The sequence below is a fragment of the Pseudopipra pipra genome, chromosome 1 (assembly GCF_036250125.1).
Source record: "Pseudopipra pipra isolate bDixPip1 chromosome 1, bDixPip1.hap1, whole genome shotgun sequence".
NCBI lineage: Eukaryota > Metazoa > Chordata > Aves > Passeriformes > Pipridae > Pseudopipra > Pseudopipra pipra.
In genome coordinates, this window is record NC_087549.1 from 8645814 (window position 1) to 8671713 (window position 25900).

At 39.0% G+C, this 25900-nt stretch overlaps 1 protein-coding gene across 7 annotated transcripts in view; it reads right to left on the reverse strand.

Annotated features, from left to right (window-relative positions):
- EFR3A (EFR3 homolog A) overlaps positions 1-19923 on the reverse strand; it is a 77046-nt gene extending 57123 nt beyond the window's left edge. For 2 of the 7 annotated variants that reach the window (XM_064644550.1, XM_064644541.1), the window contains exon 1: positions 428-450. In XM_064644550.1, the coding sequence (XP_064500620.1) occupies positions 428-437 (10 nt within the window). In that variant the 5' untranslated portion in view covers positions 438-450. Of the gene's footprint in view, positions 1-427; positions 451-9419; positions 9501-15325; positions 15380-19821 lie in introns of those variants that run through there. The other 5 variants (XM_064644555.1, XM_064644564.1, XM_064644572.1 and 2 more) reach the window with 4 other exon arrangements.
- Positions 19924-25900: the final 5977 nt, after the last annotated feature.

Sequence of the window (25900 nt, forward strand, 5' to 3'; positions counted from 1 at the left end):
TCATCAAGTCAGGTAAAAAGAACCCATTCCATTTTATGCAGGTTTATTAAGGAAAAATCCTATGACAATTCCTTTTCAGTGTCAGGCAAAATTTGCATTTTAATCATCTCGCCCTTGCAGACATCTCTACATCATATTATACCAGTAAATATAAAGGTTTAAGCAGTATCTATAGAAGTTCACACTGCTATGTGAGAGTCAACATGAAAGGATTAAAAAATACTCCTCGTTTACTTTTCCAATAGTGGGATTTTCCAAGTTAAAACATGCATGTTCTCTTCTGCCAAAGGAGTCCTATAATCTGCATTTTTGAGTTAAGGCTGTCCACATTTCCCAGCTGTACGGGCAGTTCTTGTGACACACATTTATTCCACACAGCAGCAGCAAGATACAGTCCCCGCTAGCAGAAAATGGTAATTTCACCTACCCAAACACATACACGGTCTCGGTTCAAAAGCAGAATTATAATCATAGGCTTTTTCTTGCTCAACAGTTGGAACTTGCACATACTGCCTCATCTTGGATTTTACTCCCTGGGAACTCTCTTGGTTCAGAAATTTGCTCTCTCACACTCCCATAGCAGCAGTTCCCGCGAGGGCTCTGCAGCACTGTAAGCTTATCTGATCAGCTCTGTGACATCTACATAAAGCCACCAAACACGTGAAAAACATCAGTATCAAATTCTGTTAACAAGGCCAGGCACAAGAAAGTAGAAAAGAATAAAAGATGCATTGTCAGTGTGTGATTCACAGCTCCTCGAATGAAACTGCACGGAAACAGTTTCATTACTTCAGCTTTCCTGGTACACACAGTTCATTATTTCTGTGACTAGAAGTAAAAAATCCATACAGTTTCAGATAAAACTATGCTCAGTCAGCTGCCACATATCACTGCACAGTGATAAATATTTTAGTAAAACCTACTCACTTGATCTTGCAGAAGAATGGACAGAAAGAAAAGTATTCAAAGCAGACTACTGACCAAAAAGACTTTTTAAGACAGAAGGGTTTACCCCTAAGATTAAAGAAACATTTGAAAATTAATGAAATTAAACATTATCTCTAATAATACTTCTGAGTTTAAGAAGCAAGGATTAGAGAACTTAAATCCTTAACACCTTTACTCACAAAGATTATGATACATCAAGTAGAAAACCACTTTTGAGTTAAACAATTCTGAAGTTACTTTTTTGCTTCCCATTAATTCTCAGCACTTTATTGTTTCAATTCCTACATTAAATCCACTTGGGCAACGTAAATACAGGATTTTCATACAGGCATTTTTTTAAACCCTGGAAATCATAACTACTGGTTTTAATAAAAACGCAGCTAATAACATCCACTAAATGACAACTCCATACCAATTCCAGACTTAGAAGATTAATGTTAACAAAGTAGTGTTTACTGCTAATAAATTCAGAGAAAACACTAAGTTGCACAGAAACTGTAACTACATATTTCACTAAGGGAAATCCCAGAGTGCAAATTAGAAAAATGCACATTACAATAAGTTTTATTTCAAATTAGTTTGTCTGAATATTCGTGCTACCTCTTACTCATAAAAAGATTACAGGAAAACAAAACCTTCAAAGAGACTTTATACATAAAGCACTAACTTCTTTCCATCAAGTTTAAAACTTCCACATTATTTTCTTCTTCATGAAACCCTAGCAAAACAGAAAACAAATCAACTGTATGATTTATCTAACGCTAGAATTTCTTCCAAAATTTGGTAATGCTGTCTAATATTGTTGTCAACAGTTTGCAGAACATTAACAACCTGAAGCAAGATTTCACGTTCACTCGCAGAATATTTTTGTGATGACTCAAGTTCGGATCTGGTCGTTCATATCTTTATTGACTATCCTCCAAGATTAAAAAAATAGATCTTATTCTATCAAAAATAGTATAATTAACATAAAAGTTTGAATCTACAAATAAATGTTTTGCTAATATCAAGAAACTGAGAAATACTAAAATTACATTTGTTGCTCAATGTATTTAAACATAACTACGTTAAAATTTATTTGACTTCTATACATTAAACTTTCTTTTTGCTTATTTTTCTGTATCCAAGATGAGAAAAATAAACAAAAAGAAAATTCTTTTAAATATCGAAGGAAAGTGCATAAAATAACACTACAACCATTATCACTTACTATACCTGGTTAGTTTGGAACTGTTAATATCAGTTGACGCATTTAATTCAGAACTGAAAAGATTTTCAAGGGCATTCCCCTTCTACTATGAAAAAGAGATCAGATATTTTAGAACAAGAAAATTATTCCAGCCATATAAGGGAGCTAATTAAAAATATTCTTCAATCTACTATAAAAAGAACAACTGCTGTAAGGATGGGCTCATCAGCCATTGCAATGTCACTGCAATGCACTCCCAGAGGGAATAGCGCACTCATCATTTAGACAAGATGAGATCTCATCCCTGGGTGAGCCTCTCCTCCTGCCACCCGAGTGACAACTGACTTCCATACACCTGGTTTCCACTCTCCCTCCACCAAAATTCAGCAAAAATAATGTCCAACCTGCAGATGAAATTTTTGTCTTGAGAACACAATATTCACCTTGATGTGAACTTCTCACCTGCTGACAGTAAAATCCCAGTAACAGCTAATGGGGAAAATTCCATCCATACGTAAGTTCGGCAATTTTGCATTTATTTTTAAAAATATTTTGGTGCTCAGTTAATTTGAAACAAGTGAAAAAAACCCCAAACTTTTCTCCCTAGAATTTATTCTTACTGTAAAGCTAATTATAAAGTGTGTAAAGTATCACATATAAGGTGATATGATTTCAAGATGTGTTTTTCTACACTGGAATCACAGAATCATTAAGGTTAGAAAAGACCTCTAAGATCATCAAGTTCAACTGTCAACATAGCACGACCACCAGGTTCACCATTAAACCATGTCCACAACTGCCACATCCACATGTTTTATGAACACTATCAGGGATGGTGACTCCACCATTTCCCTGAGCAGCCTATTCCAATGCCTGATCACCTTTTCTGTGAAGAATTTTTTTCTTAATATCCATGCTAAACATCCCCTGGTGCAACCTGAGGCCATTTCTGCTCATCTGTCACTTGTTACCAGGGAGAAGAGACCAAACCCCACCTGGCTACAACCTCCATTCAGGGAGAGGTTCCTCTCTCTGTAGAGAGCAGGAAGGTCTCTCCTGAGCCTCCTCTTCTCCAGGTTGAAAACCCTCAGCTCCCTCAGCTGGTCCTCATCAGACTTGTGCTCCAGATCAGCTCCATTGCCCTTCTCTGGACACGCTCCAGCACCTCAATGTCTTTCTTGTCATGAGGGGCCTGAAAATGAACGCGGGATCTGAGGTGTGGCCTCACCAGTGCCGAGTAGTTGGTTGTCCTGCTGAAGAAGGACAATCACTGCCCTTGTCCTGCTGGTCACACCATTTCTGATACAGCCCAGGATGTCATTGGCCTTCTTGCCCACCTCGGCACATGCTGGCTCACGTTCTGCTGCCTTTGACCAACACCCCCCGGTCTTTTTTTGCCAGCTTTCCAGCCAGTCTTCTCCAAACCTGTAGCATTGCACGGAATCAGCATGGAGAGATGCACAGCATGCTACATGTAAAAATAATTTGAGTATAAACTTTTTGTGAAAGCAAGAAATGACAATGCATGTGAAGATACTAATAAGAAGCAGGAAAAAACCCCAAGCTAGTCAAATAATGCTTACCACTAAGTTTCTTCAATGAAGTATTCTTTTCAGAAGTAGCAATTAAAACAAATCCCTAGGAAAGATATTATCTTTGGGAAAGTGCCTTTTAAAGACTCCTGATCCATTAAAAGGAAGTTTTCCATTACATCAAATTCTCCGGTTGCATTCTTTTACACAAGTTCCACCACCGGCAGTGTTTCCATACTGTCTCTTCTTTCCTTCACCTCTGTTCTTTTCATATAGTAACTTTGTTTAACTTGCTCATTTCTGTTCTCCTCAACACCACCTCCACCTTTCCTACTCTAAGATTATACCAGCACTCTCTATTTTTAATACAGCATTAAAATTACCTAAAATTAATTTGATTCCAGTGAAAGAAGCTCTATGACATTATGAGTTTTGCTTGTTGGTTTGTTACTTATCTTCCTATTAAACTGGCCTAGGTCATTTATTTCTCATCACCGAAACAATACAAAAAGGAAGTTTTGTCCCTCTGACTTCAGGAGACTGGAAAGACACATCTACATAAACCTCCTTGACCCCTCTCCTTCACAGGTGGCACTGATAACCTGATCATGGTTAAAAAAAAAAATAGGCAAAGTCCAGCTTTCATTCCTGCTTTCAGTATTTGGTTCACAATCAGGTAATGAGTTCTAGGTGATAAACCCAGCACAGGAAAAAAACACCCCAGAGCTTTTGCGTCATCACATTCCTATTTCTAAGCAAATACTGATTTCATAACAAGGTATTTCATCTGAAAAATGGGGACATAAGCAAACTACTGGACTAAAGGAGAAGGGGCGGGAAATGGAGGCTCATAGTGCTTTGTGTATTCTCTGAACCACATGAACTGGCATTATTCCTCCATCCAGGCAAGTAGCAGAGCATGGAGCAGACTCATAACACTAACAAAACACCCACTGTACACATCCAGTAACACACTGAGCCAGGAGGACATTCCTTCCCTACTATTTTATTCAGAATAAAAAAGTAAAGAAGGATTGACATTATCACAGCAACCACTTTCTTCTGCTACTTAACACAAATATTTTGATCTACCTCTGCCTGTCCAAATGTCTGGCATGCTCCAAGATCCATGGGTACAGGTGAATGATGTCTCCTCAGCACAGTGATGATCCTGGCATAGAAGTAACCACCCAGTACCAGACTATCCTGTTGAAAGCCTGGCTTCACCTTGACCCTAACCTATTCTCTAACCCAGATGAGCCATTTTCAGAATGCTCCGTCCTTGAACACTTCCCAGCTGCAGAAAACAGCTGCAGAGGGCAGAAGAGTGTGCTGTAACATTTGGAGGAACACAAAGGCCAAATAACTTGCTTTACACTCCTCCCTGAGTTCCACTGAGGAGAGGAACTGCAACACCCACATCTCTCCTACCACTTTGTTCCCACTTTGTTCCAACTAAGGAGCAACACCTAACACTGAAGATCATTCTACAGAAGGTGCTGGTGCACCTCAAGATTGAGATGGACACTGTGTCTGAAGGGGAGAAAAGACACTATGGAAGGCATGGTTGAAAGGTTAACAGTCCAAGGAGGAACACTTAGCCTATCTCTGGGGTGGCCAGAGGTGGGTAATGAGGAATTCTTGAGGGATGTCGACGGCAAAATTTTTCCAATAGGGTCACGCTCTGCTTCTGGAGCCTTCAAACTCTACTTCTGATCAGCAGGTTGGCCAACTACAGGTAAAAACATATATACTTGGCTAAATGCCCCAGTAAACTTTGGCAACTGCTACATAAAGCCCAGGCTACAGAATCCCTTCCAGATGCTCCAGCTGGTCATATCTTTTCTTCCCAGTCCCAGCTCCAGGCAGCACAACAGACGAGGACTTTCTCTGTGCCACTCCATCCATGCCCAGTTCTAGTTTTAAAATTTCTAAACTAGATTTTTCACATTTCCCATTCCATTGCATTTCCTCAGGTTACTGGACACAGCCATCTTTCCTGACAAGGAAGGAAATTATTTTGCTGTTTTACCACTTGCTGCTCACTTCTTTTGCTACAGGAATTCATGTGGATTAGGCTGTTGCCTTTAAAGGAACACCTGTTGTACATATATGAATTCTAAGAATGAGAGTGGCATCAAAAGGGAGCTGGGACAAGAGCACACGTCTGGATACAGCTCTGGGGGAGCATTAGGACATGATATGTTGACAGTCTATTAAGCAGATGCTAAATCAAAGGCGACATCTCACGGCAGTACCGCAAGTTACACGAGCACCCGTTCTAAATGTACCCTACAGAAGACAAGCCCACTTCAAACCAGTAACTAGTCAGCAAGTGCCCAGGCTTTCAAGTCTTCTCAGGGTGATGAACACCTGCAACTTTGTGCACTGAAAAATCTGAATGCAAAGAAGCATGAAGAATTTTCCTGACTACTGTTACTTTTTCCATTTCCTTAAGACAATGCAGTTTGTTTTCTTGATCCAGTCCACAGGGCAGGAATACAGTTGCAGTGATAAGAACTCCCAGAATCTTATGCTGCTATCCACCTTTTCCCTGAGAAAAAAAGGACGCTCAGAACAGTTGTGTGACTTCTCCATCACAGGTATCCTATGACTGCAGTATCTAGGCAGGGAGGATTAAATTCTCCACTCCTGCCCAATGGTGCCTTCCAGCACACGTTGCACAAACACACAGGGCTGAAAGCTATCAGGGAGTAGGTACCACATTGTCACTTGAAGTAAAATAAGGCATGAGAAGCTTTTTGCGAATGAAAAGGGCATGTATGTCATGATTAAAAGTCCTGATGATGAGGAGAAAGCAAAGGTTCACAGGCTTTCTTTCTGGAGCCTCAAAGCTAATGCAGTAGGTAAGTTTAACTCAGGGATTTTAACTAGCATGGCATAAACTGTTGAGCTGTACACAGGACATGTAAGAGCGCGTGGTTCTATAGATCCTTTTTCCTTTTAAGATATCCCAAATGCCAACATAAGCACAGCCAGAGCTTCAAAAACAAGTTTTAACTTCATGTGAGCACATTAAGCTACAAGCTTCAGTACATATGCACAGATTTTGAAAAACATTTCCCAATTAAAAAGAAAATGTTCTGTTCACAAGTAGTTCAATACCACGTTACATAAATTTCATTTCCCCCAAACATACACATACATAGAAAGCAACATAAGAAGGAATAAATGAAAGCATTTTTGTGCATCCAGAACCATACTGTGGTATCTCCTCTGAGAAAACAGAGTGCAGCAATTCTCCCGAGGCACATACACAGGGCTCCAAACATGACAAAACATCTGCTCCTATTCAGCCACAAAAGTGTTTAAACTATATTGACATTAATGAAAAATAAAATGCTAAACAAAAATGTTGTAATGTTACTTTGAAAAATAAGAGTCACAGAGGATACTTAAGAACTCAAATTCTTGTTTAAATATCACTAATCTTCAATAAAATACTCTGTGCCTATTCCTACCTATTCCTTTGATTTTCCCAGAAAACATTTACAAAATAGGATATGGCAATTTGGACACGGAAACATACACACTGTTTCCATTAAAAGAACATTAAAAGAATGTGGAATCAAAAATTTGAAAAAATCTTGTTACATATTACAAAAACAGGTCTTTGGAGCTGCCAATACACTCCATTTTCACGCTTTCTTTTCTTTGCAGACAGCTTTACCTAGTTCATCCTGCCCCCACAGAAGAGCAGCTTTTGAACAAATCAACAAACAGAAGTTTATGCAACAACTTCTCAATAACAAACAGTTTTAAACACAGACTTGAAAGAGACAAGTTTCACTAAAAACAGCCTCCTTCTAGGTTAATCTGAGTTATAAAATATCCTCATGGTTGTTACCTTTCACATTAGTTCTAAAAAGTCCTTCAGCTCAAATTCACGTTTCCTACAAAAACTGAAAAGCAGCTGGTAAAAGGTTCTGAACTGTCTTCTTTCCCAAACAGTGAGATTTAAGGGTAAAACATATTCCTATCTAGAACCACATATCCCAGCTAACTAAAAAGCATCCTCCCCCCTCCTGTAACATGTAATGAGTCAGAGAGTACAAAGAGAACACACAAGCAGTGGATTGCTCTTCTATGCACCTTCAGTACCCAAAGGCCACATTCCTTTACTACCACAACTTCTGTTTCCCATCAAACTGAACTGTTCAGTCTAGGAGACAGACAGCTTTGTATTTATACACAAAGAAGTAGCTTTTATAAACCTATTTTGTTAATCAGTAAATACTGAGTGTCCCAGCTTTCTGTAGAAACCAAATGGGACATCTGTGGGCACACAGGCTCATCGGTTTCTACAGCAATCCAGCAGTTCCTGCCCACAACCAGCACTTCTCACCATGCTGCAATTCCAACATCAGATTCAATTTGTAAAAATTATGTTTCGTCAGTTATGAAGAACTTCAAGCTCACGACTAAACTAATGTCAATAACAAATCACAAACTCATTTAAAAAAACACCACATATTAGAAATAAGGGGGAAATAAAATTAATGTAACGTGGTATTGAACTACTTGTGAACAGAACAATACCACGTTACATAGAAAAGGTCCTGAATCCAGCTTACACTGCATTTATTACAAGACAAGAGGACTCTACTAACTCAATCATGTCAGGCATAGATCGATTATAATTTAATAACTATTCATATTTTATTACATATGAAGTTCATAAGTAGTGTATGAGCATCCTAAAGTCCTTTTCTAATCATTAGACAGTTATAATGCAGTTTACTGAACACAGGAAAATTTGTTCTAATAGCATAAATTATTCTGTATTTGTTGGTGCATTTGTGTAATTCTAACAAAATACCTGTGAAGCTTTATCTACACATATTTCCTTACCTATTAACAGCTTTACAAAACAATCAGGAAAGAGTACTGATTTAATATAATTATACAGCTAAGTGTTAGGTTGAAATTCCTTACTCTTTCTCTTACTAAGGAACGAGTAAGCATTCTCAAACCACAATTGAAGACTCAGGGTGCCCATTTCAAGCCAAAGCACAGACCATTATCAGCAAAACACTGCACAGGTCCTAGTACAATTCAGAATCACAAATGTGCTCTTGAAAAATGAAAGGACTGAGACCTTTGACAGATCTCAAGTTGGACATCTAAAGGAAGACTGAGTTATAAAGGCAACAACTATTTTTTGAAGTCTTGGAGTCTACAAGTTGTTAGAAAAAGAATCATAGAGTACTCTGTGTAGGAAGGGACCCAACAAGGATTATTGAGTCCAACTCCTGGCCCTGTACAGAACAGCCCCAAGAATCACACCATGTGCCTGAGAGCATCGTCCAAACGCTTCCTGAACTCTTGGCAGACGTAGAAGAGTCTTGTTCATCTACCTACCTCACCTTTCTATTAATTCCTGTCTAATTCCTGCACCAATTAATCTGGAAAGATGTAACTTCCTAGAAATGAAAAAGCACTCTCAGAAAGCCAACAGAGCTAAACACAGCTACCTTTCCATCTGTAGGAACCTGATTCTCTAGAGAGCCACTGGAGTTCATAGTGGCTGATGGTGGGACGGAAAGTCCATATAGCAAGGAAAGGAAGTCCAAAATACTCTTAAAAGCAGTTCATCCTGGCTTTTCCAGAGACATGCATTTAATCACATAATGGAAATCTTAACCCCCACTCACCAAAATCAATTTTTCTTTGTTGTCATGCACAAAAAATAGGACACTTGCATGCATAGTCAGCATGAGCCCTCTTACCCTTTCGTCCCATGACTGAGAAATCAATAGCAAACAAGGCTGCACATGAAGGTTAATCGACTGACAGTTGCAAAGCGATTTCTGTAAATAACAACAACAGCCATATTTTAATAAAACCTGAGAAAACTATTAAGCTACATTTTAACATTTGGTGAATTGTCCATGTTTAAAAGCACATAAAGGCTTTGATGGGGACTGAATGGAGTTTATCTTTAAAGCATTTGATTTTCTATGTCATATGCCCAGATTGTGCACATGTAATTAATAACAGCTGAAAAAATAAATTCCTCAGGTTATGACAACGAATGGATGAAATAAAATTATTAATTTCTTGGCTACACTAAAGTGTGTTCCAAAACAAATGAAAGAAATGGAAGAATGAATGATGATAATGATGTCACTGGACTTTATTTGCCATATCTTAATAGGAACGTTTTCCACTTTCTATGGAACTGCTCCTAAACATTAACTTTCCCAAATGGGGTTAGGATGATGTGTACACAGAAATAACAGCTATCAGAAAACAACAAAAGGAACACTTGTCAAAGAAATCCATGCAGATTCATTAAAGAATATGGAAGCAACCAACTCAGTGGCACTTAAAGTTGCTCAAGGTACCATGAGTTAAATAAACAGATGCACAAAGAGTACACTTTTCCAGCTGCAAGTTCCTGTTTTGTTTTTTTTTCCTTAGCTTTGTCAAAGGACACATTTAGGGAAGTTACTAGTTTTTCTTTTCAGTCCAGAAAAGATAATCCCCTAAAAATCAGCTGCAAAAATTCTATATCTAAGTGTTTACATATTGAAAGCATTTCTTGTATACTACTATGCAAAGAATCCATTAAATATTCTGTAGCCACAGTACTATAATAGTTACAGGTATTCTGAAACACATTTATTTTCCTTTTCTGGCCTAGGTCTTGCAAATGGCAAACTGCCAAAGGAAGCCCAATCATGACATTCCCTTGGCAACTGTTTTTCAAGTTTCTGGGTCCCTTCAGTTAGTAGTTGAAAAGGACTTGATACAGAGCTGGTGATGTTTCTCCTCCTGACATAACAGATTCAAGCTGCAGACAATAACTTCAGATACCCCCCCCCACGTAACTCTTCTGTAATAGCCAAAATATGAAAATGTTAAAGAATTATAATCTATTTAACTCTATTGTAAGTAGTCAACAATGCCCTCAGAAAATTAATAGGGTTTCTACTGCCTATAAAATAAATTAAAACAATTATGAAAATTTCTTTATTAAGTGGAAGGTCCCATTTAGGGTTTAAAGTGTGAAGGCTACAAGAGAAACATACTCCAAATGAGGAAAAAAGTATGTTGGACGGAGAGTAGAGACCATTATTAAGAACTATAGTTTAATTTTCAGTAAAAACATTAGCATGCTTAGCCCACAAAATATTTATATAGACACACCTAGTATCACATTAGGATCACATCTCTAGCCACCATGGGTTCAGAACTGTATTTCACAGGGAGATGAATCTTCCCTTTTCATTAACAATCTCATTAATATTTATTATATATAAAATAAAAACTAGAATAGCAAACCACAAATAAATGAATTTTCCAAAATTGCTGTGAGGAGAGAAACCCAAAACGAGGAAATTACCTGCACCTTAAAATGTGTTAAGAACATTAAATTCCAGTTAAGAATTCACTCATTTCAAATTCCATTTCAAGTGCTGTTTTCCCTCCTACACTTGGCAAGGAAGCTCAATGCACATAGCAAATTATACTTTTAAAAGTCTAGTGAGTATTTTTGATTTGGGGGGAGGGGTGGGTCGTTTGTTTATTTAAAGACTATGAAGTAACTGAAAGCAGTAACATCCCTGAATACAATAAAAAACCAAGCACTGTTCAGTTGTTATGTCTTCTATTTACTTTCACCTGGCACCAACCAGGGAAGCCACCAGCACTTCCCATCTTCTGCCAGAGTAGCTGCCTCTGCACAGACAACTGGCAAAGAGCCACGTGGTGTTTGGAAGGCCAAGGAAACACAAGGTTATGCAGTTTGACAAGAAGCAATCTGCACTAAGTACCCTTGGAGGTGCATTCTGAAGCTACCAAAACCGCCGCTTCATTGTAACCAAAACCAGGCCAAATCATGGAATATTTTCCTCATAACTGATACATGCCCCTTTTAAATCAGAGTGGTCTCTTTCCAACTGGCAAATATTTGACAGAATAGCGTAGGAGGTGTTCATAATACTAAATTTCACAGCAGAAACTCAAGGGAAGAATGTGGGAAAATAACATTTGGCAAAATCCTAATTTTTATTTATTTGCTCTCCTTATTTACATGTTACAGGCAGTCATAAGGACTTGACAGTCAGCAGCTAAGAACAGTTCAGCATAACAATTATTATTAAAAAAACCCTGAAAAGCAAAGATATAATTAAGTATGTTAATGGCATAAGCCATAAAAGAAGTAAAGGGAAAAAAAAAAATCACACACAGAGCTACCACAAGTAAAATACATTCTGGTATATTCTGATGTCAGCAGGTGCTCTCACCTGTATCACACATAATTCTTCTAGTTCATGCAATTTCATTTTAGCACAAAATCTGCCTTTAAGTTAAATGTTTAATTCAAGTCAGGGAATACAGCCAGTAAGTAGGTTAGCTCTTTCTGAAAAAAAACCTCATTATCTACCATGCTGTGTTTCAAGCATCTGATTAATAAGTGTGAATATCCAGAACATACTGTTCAAAAAGCAGAGTCTCTTAAACAACTGTTTTGATATATGACTTAGCTATTGCTTTTTTTCCTTAACAGAAGCATTTGTAACATTTCAATCCAAATACAGCCAAAAAAACCCTACCAAAACCACCGATGTTCCATAAGAGAAGTAGGTTAAATGAAATTATTTGCACAAGTTATTTAACAGGGAAATTGAGAGCACACTTGAAGCAAATGAAAAACACATACTGCCTGTATTGCAAAGGCTAACTGGTTATAAGTTCTTTGGTTTTGTTTTTAAATGAAAGGACAAATTAATCTTTTAATCCACAGTTACTATGTGATAAAGTATAGCTTAAATGGTTAATAAAATAGTTGTGGCTCAAATCGCTCTCCTCGTACCGTATTATAATAGCAATGAGAAAACATATTTGATTTCTCAACATTTCAAAATTTGCACTTCAGCTGAAGACACCATGTTTGTAAGCATATCTCACATCAATGCCCATGTTACTTGCACAGGAGAAACTCATAAAGTTTCATACACAAGGAATATAGAGAAAAGGCTCTATATTGGCAAGGCTGATACAAGTGCTGCAGCAATGATAGAGCTTCACACCTCCTCTACAGACTAAACGTCGACACAAATGCCATGCTATGGCTAGTCAAAGCTAAGCACTTTTACATCTTCAGATTTTTCACTATTTTGGACTATTACTGCTCTGAGACTAAAATCTTAATATTATTTCATTAAGGACTCAATGCAGAACAAAATCCTCGCATTCCTAAATGTGATCACTGAGCAGAAACATCAATAGAAAATCTGATAACCCGAATATGTGAGAAAGAACCAATGCAAAGAGAAGTATCCATGACTGAGTTCAGTGAGAAGGGCACTTCTCAGTGTGGGCTAACGACCCACATTCATCTCTCCTCCTCTCAACACCCCATCCCAGCTCTGACCACATGCCTATTTTTTTCCACAGTTAATACTGAACGAGATAAAAAGCATATGGTCCTGTGAATGTTTCATGCACAATAACTTCAAGACTGACTTCCAAAATGTCAGTAGGAACAGCTAAAGTCTCCAGAAAGACTAATTAAGTCTTCTTATTCAGTCTTTACATAATACCAGTATCTTGGCCTCTCCTGGTATTTCCAAACCGCACTTTTAGACCTACACATTCCTTAACTACTATACTGGAAATAAAGGAGTAAAATTACCAGCAGGAACTGATATATAGACTCAGGAAAGCAAGAAGGGCAACACTGGATGAGGGAGTTGGTCAGTAGGACCCAAAAACTCCATCAAACTTTCCTGTTAACCAGATATTCTTCTGCTTAATTTATAAAGAACTCATTCTAGCATGACAGAAACATTTAAGGAATATATCTCACAGTAACAGCCTTTTCCACATTTTATTACAAAAGATGTTTGAGTTTCTTCATGCGTGGGATGAGAGAACTCCACGTGAAAAAAAATAATAAAATTTAAAACAATCCAGCCTTTTGAAACAACTTTTTTTGCATTTCAAGGACAAATACTTTAAGATTTCAAAGTAACACTAAATAGCAGCAGCCCAGCCCACCAAAATGCTCTGAAAAGAAGCCTATGGAACCTCTAGAGAAGCCTAAATTAGCAGGAAGAAGCTTTTCTTCTCACATGCAACAAAGCTGACATTCTGAAGGCTCTCTCTACCTCTACTGATAATAAGTTAACCAGCCACAAAAAGATGCTTCTTCGCCTTAAAATCCAATCACACTTCATCGCCATCACTTTTGGAAGTGAAATATTAAGAAAGTACTGCCAGGAAATTTCTTCAGAATTGCAATACACATGCACACACACCTGTGAGGTTCCCTTTCCTTCACCTGTGCACTCAAACCCATTAAAGATAAATAAGTGGCTGCAGAGCTCTGGATGTCTTGCTGCAGATAAACACTGTGATCGGTTCGTTTGGTCTCCTCTAAGTCCCATCTGCTGCAGAAATGCAGGCTCTACACACGTTAGTACTGACGACCCTGAACATAAGCATAACTGGTTTAGAAGAAAAAAATATCACTTTTCAGTTTAATTGCTTAAAAAACCCACACACTCCTTCACAGCAGCAGTGAGTCCCATGAGAGGGACCTCAGCAGCACTGACCTGCAGCTGAAGCCTCACCAGCAGGTCCCTGTGTTACAGACCTGAATCCCAGTTGACACAATCCAAGCCAGCAGCTTCTCATGTACATATATGACATAAAACACACATATGTGCCACTAGTCTGTTACAAACCCATGTCTATGCAGAGAAATAATTTCAACCTATTCAGTTTTTACCACAAAAGCAGAAGACACCTAAATACAGTAAGATATTTTACATGACAGTGGTTCAAACAACACAACACAGAATTACTGTAAGGCAGTTCTAGTACCCAGTAGTCATAGCTTATTACAAATCATTGCAAAAAAAAAAGTGCTCAAACATTTCCTCATGAAATTAAACATCTATGAAATCCATTACAAACCTATATAATTAAAGTGCATGCAATATGACTGGTACTGTAACTTTATGAATACTTCTTTATCCTCTGGATAAAGCAGACTGCTTTATCCACAGTCTGATGTTGGTAATCTTACTAGAGATCATGCAGAATTTTTTCTAAATGGAAAACAGAAAAGATAATCTTAAAAAAATTGTTAAATTAATATTATTATAACACATTTCATAACTCGAGCATTTGTGTTAGTGAAATTTGCTACTCTTGAAGGTAACTTGATTCTTAGAGACATCTCCCTCAAAAATCTCACTTAACTTTGAATGTTAAAAATTTTAAGCCTTATCACTTTTTATCCCAAATACTGATTCTATGCCCTATAAACACTAGTTACCATTTTCCAAAGTCAGGATTATAGCTATATCAGAATACCTTTTTATTTTTTGAATACAACTATTTCAGAATATACTTTAAATGACAAAATTCATCAGTGTTAAACTGTGAATTTCTGATCGAAAAGGAAAATGCAGAGCCTATACTGGGTTCTTTGAAAAATATATGGAGATTTATAGAGACCAGATAACACTGAGATCTTAAAGTTCCTAAAAATGATGGCAAGTATAATGTTTCTTTTTTTCCATTTTAATTTTGCTAGAATTTTTAAACCCCAAAGAAAATATCTAATAGTAAACACCCCTAAATATTGTCTTAATGTACTTAAGGTAAGAATACTTACTGGCAGGCATTATTAATCAGGAATCTGTCTTCAATTTTGCAAAAATATAATAAACTATAAAGAAAACAAATAAACAAACAAAAAGTCAAGACAACAGCTTTAGACAATTTACATCCAAATAAGCACAGTAACTTCTGCAGAATGAGCCAAAGTCACATTCTTTAGCTCCAGCACCAAAGAGGCTGTTACCACAGAAACCCAGATATCATTTTATCTGACCAGACCATCTGTAGGTTTTGTCAGCGCTTGAAATGTAGTCATTCCAGTCTCGCCTTTGATGCCGGAATAAACATTTTTCTCTGGGTGTGTTGGGATAACCTTTCCAACTACCACTGTCTCAGGAAGCTAAACTGGGTACAGCCTCACAGGATACTTCCCCTTCAGATGGAAATTACAGCACTTCCCCACTAAAATGCCTGTGAGAGGTTTCTGTTCAAGCTATGAAAAAACAAGGTGTGTAACACTTTCTAGGGCATTTTTCTCCCAGTATCAAAAAAGGCAGATTTTGTAGATCAGAGTGCAAAGTACTATAAACATCAGCTGACCAAAGGATTTTTGATGCAATTAAATATATTCATACAATTAACTCAATTGAAGTTACAACAAGCTACTTTGAGGATAGAAGTAGCCTAATCTACCGTTTAATTAACTAGCATTAAAGTACAAATCATTTGAAGATTTTTCTATATTAAAGCAGCACATTTTAGGTTTCATTAACTGCCCAATGCAAACTCCCTGCAAATGTACCTTTCCACAAATGAAAACGAAATCTCAGTTAAAGACACTGAGTTTTGCTGTTTTAAAAAAATACAATAAAAAATTAAAGATATTCATCTAAGAATTGCACGTATATGCACACCAAAAAACCATAATTCCAGAGACTGCTAATGTGAGAATAAACATTTTATTTGGTCATATGTTTTAATGAGCACACATTAAAGCAATGCTCATAGTTACTAAAAATAAACTTTATTCTCATTGTACATGTATTTCAATCAAAGGCTGCAATTTGCTGACAGCAACTGTGACTAAAAATAGCAGTTCAAAGTAATTTATTTAAAATAACCCTTCCTATTAGAAAGCTGTGTGCGTCCCTCTCCAAGGACAGAGTGAGAAACACCATTATTTTATAAAAGAAAACATGCTGTGGATTGTGATGGTCAACAGATACATGGAAAAGCAAAATCTCTAATTCAGAGTGTAGTTAATTTAGTTGAGAGATTACAGTAGTCAGATTTACTGGCATATTAGAACATAAAAACGCAAAGAACCTGGTGACAGTTTCAGGGAGTCAAGTGCCAGAGACTCTGAGTGTTTTACTGACCATCACCAGCAATCAGGAAATGACTGCTGCTGCCAGCAAAGTCAACTCACTTTGGAAGATATTAATGCAGAAATTACCAGAAAAGTTGTATAAGCAACTAAAACAAGCAGAAGACAATTATTTAAAAACAGAACCAAATAACCGGATTTTTAATAATTTTAAGATCTGTAACAGAACCAAAAATTCAATATAGAGGTGGCCTGGCTTCTACATGCAGAACAGACCACACAATTCCCTCTCCATAAAGCCTTCAATCACTGCCTCATTTCGCCTAGGGCAAAGTTTAATCCACAGATACTGTTTTCTGTTCCAGCAGAACAGAACTAAACTAAACCAAACCAAGAAGCTTCCCACCATGAGTCTGCTCAGTGGTTTGTCACTGAATTAAAATTTTACATAGTGTGAGAAAAAAAAACTCCACAGAATCTGAAGCAGAACTTGGCTCCAATTAAAAGAGAGAGATGGAAAATCATGAGATACCATTTAGATTACTAAACAGCGTCTAACACTGTTTTAACATATTCCATGTCATTTTGTGACATTTGAGAGATTAGCAGAAGCAACTTAAGGATGTTATATATGTATACAGTGTTTCTAGCACCAAAAGAACTGACTCTTGGATATTAAAATGGTAAATAAAATCATGTCTGCTTTTTTGTGGAGGATTAAAACTTATTTCGTTTTCCCAGGGATATAACAATAATTCTAAATACAATTATAATCAAAGTGCAATGACAGTGAATGTACCTTAAAAGGCCGATCAACACCTGCCCATTATGCAAGAGTCACTATTCTGAACAAAACCTTTTAGTTTAGAGAAGATTCTACACAATTTGGCCAGCATAGGAAACCCAATGTCAGTGTGTTGTTCTATCAGAACAAGAATGAAAATACAGTTTGTTAGACTTGCTGATTTTTTTTTTCATTAACTAACCTGGGATCTGAAATTAAAGGATAGTTTATAAGCACAAATTACTTATTATTATCACAAGATTCCATAAGTGGCACTGAAAGCCAAACAGAAAAGCAAAGATCTTTTTCCTGCCTAAAAGAGTGGATCTCTTTAAAAGACTTAAAATGGAAAAATGTACATAACCCTGTGCTATGGGCAAAGGAATAGAAGTCAGCATATCTGCGTTTTTGTACTTTCTTCTAATAAGCCCTCTAATATGTTATTCTATTATGTAACGCCGTAAATGTTTAACTTGATTTTAAGTCTTCAAAATGAAATTGTCAGCTGGGCACTGATTCATTCCTCCAACTTAAGCCAACGAAAAGCAGAGGTTTGAGCACCTCTGATAGTCATGCAACCCAAGCTAGTCAGGCATGAACTGAAAAATTAAAAATCCACTGCACATTAAGTTTTTACATCACTTGGTTCCCCACTCATATTTCCTATTTGAAAAATTAATCAATGCCTTTAGCTTTGAAGGTAGGAAAATGGCTAGAGCAGTGCAAGATTAATAAATCACATACTCATTCCTAAATACAGACAAGTCAGGCTCCAACTCCACCTACCAGAACCCAAAAATGCAAGATAAGAATGGATTTACATAGCACAGTGTAATTCTGTGAAAGTACCTGACTTTATCTTGAATTAGCTTTCTCAGGTGAAGAAGCAATGCCATGCATGAGCCCAGTTAATAAGACTACCCTGTTCTCCTCCCTAAGACAGAACACAACTACAGAAAACAGGATTTGTTTCTACTTAAAAAAATTAAGTATCTTCAAAGTTGTTTAAAAATTGTACAGTAACCTTACAAGAATTACTCCTTATAGTGTTAGTCTGGGCAGTTAAAAGTCACTGATATCTACCAAAGCTGTTTCGTACTCTTTATAATTCAGATTTCATAATTAGAAGTGTAATCCCCTTTTATTATACTTGAAGTTTGACTGCCAAGTCCGATTAGTATTCTAATGCCTCCCTCAACTTGCATATAACATGAAATTTGTTCATTCTTTTCTCCTGAACAAGTTTGGATCAGAAGTAGACAGAAGGTACTGGCCATCATTAATCACAAACATTTTCATAACAGGATTAAATATAAAAATATGTAGTTTTAAAACAGTTACAACTGTACTCTATTTCCCATCTTCGTAAAGTTTTTCCTGAATCAGAAATTAAACCATTATAGCAGCATTTTTTTAAACAAATATTAAAAGGCTTAATGGATAAGCCCTTAGGCATATCAGGGCACTACAGTCAAGGTTTCAACTCCAAAGTGACAATTTCTCAGAGAAATTTCACCATATGTTTAAGAGCATCCAGGCAGAGTCTTCCAACAAGATGCCCTGAGAAGACACTTCAAATTATCTAGAATGAATTACAAATAATTCAGGAAGCAATTGTCTATAAAATCCCAAAGTCTTGGCTGTTAACTCTGGTTTTAGCTTACCTACTCGATTTGCACAGCAAACATTTGATGTAGCTTTACAAAGTATAAAATCTGGGCAAGCAAATTTGGTTTTGATAAAGGCATTTAAACTCTGGTTCTAAGTTAGTGGCTTTCCCACAAGTTCTACAACAGAGCAGAGATCTATGCAACCCGGGATCCTTTCTTCCCTGTGTATCAGCTAAAAGTACGACGGGATCCCTTCCTAGATGTATTCAGAGACTGTACTATAATTAGTTCTTAATAACAGGATTTGTGAATCTACACCCCAATTACTCAAAGCACGGCTCCGTGACTCGCAATTAACTTTTAAGCAGAAGACGAAGCTACGAAAGCTCACAGTGCCGTCTGTCTGTAAATCTGCATTGCATTCGGTTAATATCTCGCTGTGTTAACGTCCATTTGAGGAAAACCTGCTGAGGGAAATCCCAAAGCCACAGCCCTCCCCGGGGAAGGAGGGGGGATCCCCTCGGCACAGCTCCTGCGGGGAGCAGCCGCCCGTTCCGGGGGCGGAGAGCCAACATTCCCGCCAGGACCACAGGGACACCCCCGAGCCGCCGTCCCAGCGGGTCTGGGCTGAGGCGATGCCCTGAGGATTCTCCTCCCGCCGCAGCCGGGCGGCCTGAGCCTCCCGCCACCCCCTCAGCGCCTGCCCCTCTGGCGCGTCCTCCTCGGTCCCGAGCGTGGAGAGAGGGAAGGGAGCGGAAGGTCTGGAAGAGGAGGCGGCTGTGAGGGTGAGCGCGGGTGACGGGAGCGCTGCCGGGCTGGCCGAGACTCACCTCAACCACCGCTCCCGCTCAGCTCTGCAGCCGCCATCTTCCCCACACCCCTTGTTGAGGTGCGCGGGGCGCACTGCACGCCGGGAGTTGTAGTTCTGTTGAAAGCCGTGCTTTGCCCCTCTCCGCCCATTTGTCCCTCATGGAGGAACACCGAGGGCTCACGGCGAACGAAGGAGCGCCTCGGCACGGCTCGGGGGAACAGCCTCGGGCATGGAGCCGGCTTGGCAGCGCCAGGCGCGGGGCAGGCGGGCGGAGGCCTCCGCGGCGGACTACAAGTCCCAGCAGCCCTTGCGGCGCGGACACGTCGGCTCCTGGGGGCAGAGTCCCGGGTCATGTGTCCGAGCGCCCGCCGGGACAGGGGCGGCCGTGAGGGAGGGTCCGAGAGTTGGGTGGGAATTTGTCCTGCTATCCATCGGATCGGGGCTATGGGACCAGCCGTGGCTGTGCTGAGGCTCCCCTCAGCCGTGGACTGAAAGAAGGAGAAGGGGAGGACGAGTGGTGCTTGGGGGCTGCGCTAAGACCAGAGCTCAAATCCACCTACCCAGAACGTGGTGCCAAACCCCAGTGAGAATCATGTGAAACCCAAGGCAGCACACTTAGTCTGTTCTCCTGGAAATAATACTACTGGCTTCCAAATCTGGTGCCTTTGATGCCTGTTTTTCTAGACGGGCAAGGGGAAATTTGAAAAGTTTGTTTCATTGAATCATAGAATCGTTAAGTTTGGAAAAGACCTCCAGTATCGAGTCCAGCCTTTGATTGGTAGTCACCTTGTCTAGTGACCTTAAGTGCCAGGTCCAGTCGTTTCTTGAGCGTTTTCAGGGATGGTGACTTCACCACTAGTCCTGACAGCCCCTTCCAATGCTTGGCCACTCTTTCAGCGAAGAAATTCTCTCTGATGAACAACCTGAACTTCCCCTGGCTCAGCTTGAGGCCATTTCCTCTTGTCCTGTCACTTGTTGCCTGGGAAAAGAGACCAACCCCCATCCGGCTACAGCCTCCTGTCAGGGAGTTGTAGAGAGCAGGAAGGTCTCTCCTGAGCCTCCTTTTTTCCAGACTAAACACCCCCAGCTCCCTCAGCTGCTCCTCACAGGACTTGTGCTCCAGACCCTTCCCCAGTTCTGCTGCCCTTCTCTGGACACGCTCCAGCATCTCAATGTCTGTGTTGCTGTGAGGGGCCCAAAACTGAAACCAGGATCTGAGGTGCGGCCTCACCGGTGCCCCCTTTGGTTACAGGGGGATGATCACTGCCCTGGTCCTGATGGTCACACTATTGCTGACACAGGCCAGGATGCCATTGGCCTTCTTGGCCACCTGGGCACAGGCCAGGATGCCATTGGCCTTCTTGGCCACCTGGGCACAAAGTGGCTCATATTCAACCACTGTTGATCAGCACCCCCAGGTTCTTTTCCTCAGGGCCACTCCCAGACACTCTTCCCCCAGCCTGCAGTGCTACAGGGGTTATTTGTGACCCAAGTGCAGGACCTGGCACTTCACCTCAGCCCATTAATGCAGCCTATAGCCCCTAACAGCCCCTTTCCTGTTGTAGTCCCTTCTGAGGGAAGACATCAATCCAACTTCCAGGTTAGGTGGATGAGTCCATTTGAGTTTATATATTTTACTGACTTCAGGTCTGCTCATGTTGCATCTATTAAAGACTAACATTTTATTTTCTTACACTTTTTGAATCTATTTTCTTTCCTTTCAACAATAGTCAAAACAGGATCAGTATTTCTCAATTGTGTTCTTGAAAATAATCCCTAAAAATGTGAAATTGAGGAGGTGAGATGTCTACACGTCTTGCAGTTTTCAGCATTATCCAGGGCATGTTAATTTGCAAAAATTGATCAGACTATCACACGTTGGTGCAACTGAGGGAGTGAAAGGAAGAAACTAAAGTCCTTCTTGTTTGCTTATATGATTTCTGAAATACAGCTTATGGTTTTGAACTCTTGGGGCCAAACATCATGAAAGTGATAACGCACAGTGAACAGTCGTACTCAATATGCGTGTTGAGTCACTGCCTGCAAAGCAGAACATGTTGGAATTGCCATGCAATTTATTGATGTTTCTGCCAACAACAGTCAGCACTGGGATATTCTGTAGAGCTACATTTGTCCTTTGTCCTTTAAGTACAGCTGGTAATAATAATCCTCGTCATTATTTTCAGAAACCTAGAGGAAAGTTTTAAAAAAATTTTTCATCAGCCAAAAATATGAGTTAATTATCATGCCCTTAACTCATGTCAGATGCAGCTTTAGTTCAAAGATCATTCTTCCATCCATCAGCTCCAGGCAGTCTGCTCTGTTTATTGAAGTGTTTCATTCCAGCTATTTGTCTCATTTTTCTATTAGCTGTGCATAAGAGCATGCAGGCTCCAACGTGCTTGTCAAGCCATAGGGTTTCACCAAAATGCTGGCAAGTAGTGCAGTTACCAGATCTTACTAGTTGTCTGAATGAGACAAGCAGCGAGCCAGGTTGGTGTTCATTCATCCAATACTCACAGATATAAATGTAACATCCTAATTTCTCTTTAACAGTTTAAAACCAAATTTTCAGTTGCCTGATGATGTTACAGATCCTCTTTCTGTGATTAATACCTGAGGCTTATAAAAAAATTTTCCTCCATTTTTATTGTGTTGCAAGCATCTGTGAATATGGAGTAGCCTTATAAAGCTCAAATCACGAAATAAATATAGTGTTGGGATTGAGGTTTGTTTGAAGAAAGCTAGCATGTTTTAAAGCAGGCCTCTTTTACGACAGTATTACATAAACCATGGGGTATCTAATATTCAATAAAAGTCAATAAAGCTCTTAGCGTAATTGTAGTGTTGTTATTCAAAACAACTGTTTTCCTAATTCAATTTCAAAACAGAGGAAACAGCTGTAGTGTATGAATATGCATGTGTTGATCTCTTTCAGCTTCCTTATGTGCTATATAATGGGTAACAAATTTAGTTGTGAAATACAAGAATTTTTTGGTTTAGTGAGGACGGCAGAAGAGTATCCAGATACCTTTCTGTCCAACACCAATTTTTCATTTATTGTCAATGAAAGACAGACTTGATCATTTGACCACAAGAAGGTGACAATCACACTACCCAGTAAGATTAAGAAAATGTTGAATTGCATACATATAATATTGCTGCATGACTAATTTGCAGCCAAACTGTCTTATTTTACTCCCCTTCATCCCAAGCCCAGGTAAGTGGACTGCCCAGTTTGGCTTGAACATCTCCTAAATCTCCTGGAGCACCAGTTCATACATGTGTTGATCCCAATATACACAAAATTCCATGGCTCAAGTGACCTGCCTTTACATTTCTTTAAAAAGTGATTGTCATAATTTTGAAGCAGCTCCAACAGAGGACAGCAGAGATAATTAGGGGACTGGAGCATCTCTCTTAACAGGAAAGGCTGAGGGAGCTGGGAGTGTTCAGCCTCGAGAAGAGACAACTGAGGGGACCTCATCCTTGCCTGTCAGTATCTGAAGGGAGGGTGTCAGGAGGATGGACCAGGCTCTGCTCGGTGGTGCCCAGCAATAGGGCAAGAGGCAACGGGCAGAAACAGATGCACAGGAGGTTCCACCTGAATTATGAGTGACCATGCACTGGAACAAATTGCCCAGAGAGGTTGTGGAGTCTCCCTCACTGGAGATATTCAAGAACCGTCTGGACACACCCCTGTGCCATGTGCTCTGGGATGACCCAGCTTGAGCAGGGAGGTTGGACCAGACGACCCACTGTGGCCCCTTCCAACCTGACCCATTCTGTGATTCTGTGATCATTACATCAGCAGAGCTTTTACAGCTTTCACCCTAGTAGTATCTAAAGTGTGAGACAGAAATGTCCTGTTCTGAGGTCAATAATAAAATGTGAATTGCATGAGTAATTTGGTGGCAACAGTTCTATGTTTTCTAATTGGATTACTAATTCACCTAAAAGTACAATCAAATGTTTAGTGTCTGCAGCAAGCAGCAAAAAAGTACCTTAGTTTGAAATGCTCATGGAGGTTCAAAAGGATATCAGGAATGAATAGTTAGCCTTAGATGGTCCAAGAGAATGAGCTCTTCAAGGAGTTTTAAAGAAAATTAAAAAACCCTGAAGGAATTAATGTACCCTAACAACCATATAATGCAGGAATGACAGGAAGTTAGTATTATTTTTGTACAGTCAAGTTTAAAATGTTGTAGATAGAGAAAAAGAGATAAGGAAACATACAGTACTCATCAACAGAAATTATTAGAGGCTGGATTGATGAGCATTAATAATTCAATTGCTGAGCAATTATAATTCATTATAGCATTAATTTTGGCTTTCATTAGTGAGAACACAGGAGTTTTCATAGCAATGACTCCTTTACTTGCTCGGCCACCAGTAAAGAAAGCCACTCACAGGCATTTCACTGAAATATGTTTTGTTTATAAAAAACATCAGTCGCCAAAGGAATAATCATTTTGTTAATACATGTTTGTTGGTGTATTTTTCCAACCTTGTATTTTTATGGTTGATTCTGTAAATGAGTGGTAATTAAAATATTTTATGACCATCTAAATGTAGCTGATGATAGAAGATGTTTCTACCAAGCGTTGTTAGACTGCAGAGATCGAATCCTCAGGGCCTCTGTTAGGACTTTTACTCTGTCGTTGTTCATTTTGTCAGGAGTCATGGTGGATGTCAACTGACAACATTAACCAGCCATGAAAAGCAGAGCAGAGAGTTCATGCCAATTCCTCCCTCCAAACTATCCAGTAGTTCCTGGTTGATCTCTCTTTTTTTTTCCCAGTCTCGTCTCAAGCGATAGCTCTCAGTGACAGCTCTGCTCACTGGGAAGACAGCTGTCAGAGGGACAGCAAAAATAGATTGGAATGACTACATTTTTTTTTTAGAAATTCCAAGGAAGTGCTGAGCAGCCACTGTCAGAAAAGTGAGTGTCTTGCAGATGTCTCAGAGCAAGAATCTTACAATTGCAGCCAAAATCTCCAAATACTTTTCAAAACTATGGCCATATACACTTGGAGAGGAAATTCCACAGTTAAAGATGTCAATATTAGAGAATCCTCAGATGTGTAAGAAAAGTTATCATATCTACACACATTTGATAACAAATAATAGTTTAGATTCAGAGATGTTTTATTCTTATGTCATTAATTGTCTTAAAGATGCTTTGCAAAACGGAGGAGACATTCTTATTCTATTGGATTACATACTTTCCATCCTTTCCTCTGGCATCAGAAGTGTCTATAATGGTGATTTTTCTGGCAGATTGGAACGTTTTTGATAGATTTTATATTTAGGATAGGCAGTGTTTATATAAAGTAAAAGGGGTTATAATACCATATTAAAATGAGGTCTGTGTTATTAAAATTTGACTTACTTGTCCAACTGGGAACAGAAGGGGAATGAAGTACAGAGCTTTCACCAATCCAAGGTGGGTGGCAATGTGATGCCTCACACATGGCATGTGACACTCAGATTTCCCGAAGTGTTGTCTGTAAGGACACGTGCATGGGTCCCAGCTGATCCCATTGCAGTTTTTCATGATCCGAATTAGTAACTCTGTATATTGGAAAATTTCCCACTCCATTCCACTGAGCTGCTGATGTACCTTGGCATATTCTGTATGTCTTCACTTGAAGCATTCTCTTCCCTCTGCTACAAAATAGGAGAGTAATGTCAAAATGTTTTATTACCATAACATCCAAAAATAGAATCTAATTATTCTCTTCCATTTTCAGCCTTGGGTAGATTATTTTTTTGAGAATCAATTAAAACCCTTTAGAAAAAAATGAATGTGCTCCAAAAATCTTTGCTTTTCCTGCAAAGAATGTTTGTTCCATGTCATTTATAGTACTGTTAACAAATAATGCATATTATGTCCCTTCTTTTTTTTTTTTTAATTTTTACTTGGTTTCTAGGGCTTTTGCAATCACACTGGGCAGTCTCTAAGAACCTGGGAACCAACAGGCCAAATTCAGCCACAATAAACACGAATAGAAGTCTAACAGGTAAAACGGTTCTGGAGGATTTGTGAAAATTTTTTCAGTGGTTGGCAAGAGTGAACTGAATTAGTGACCTCACTG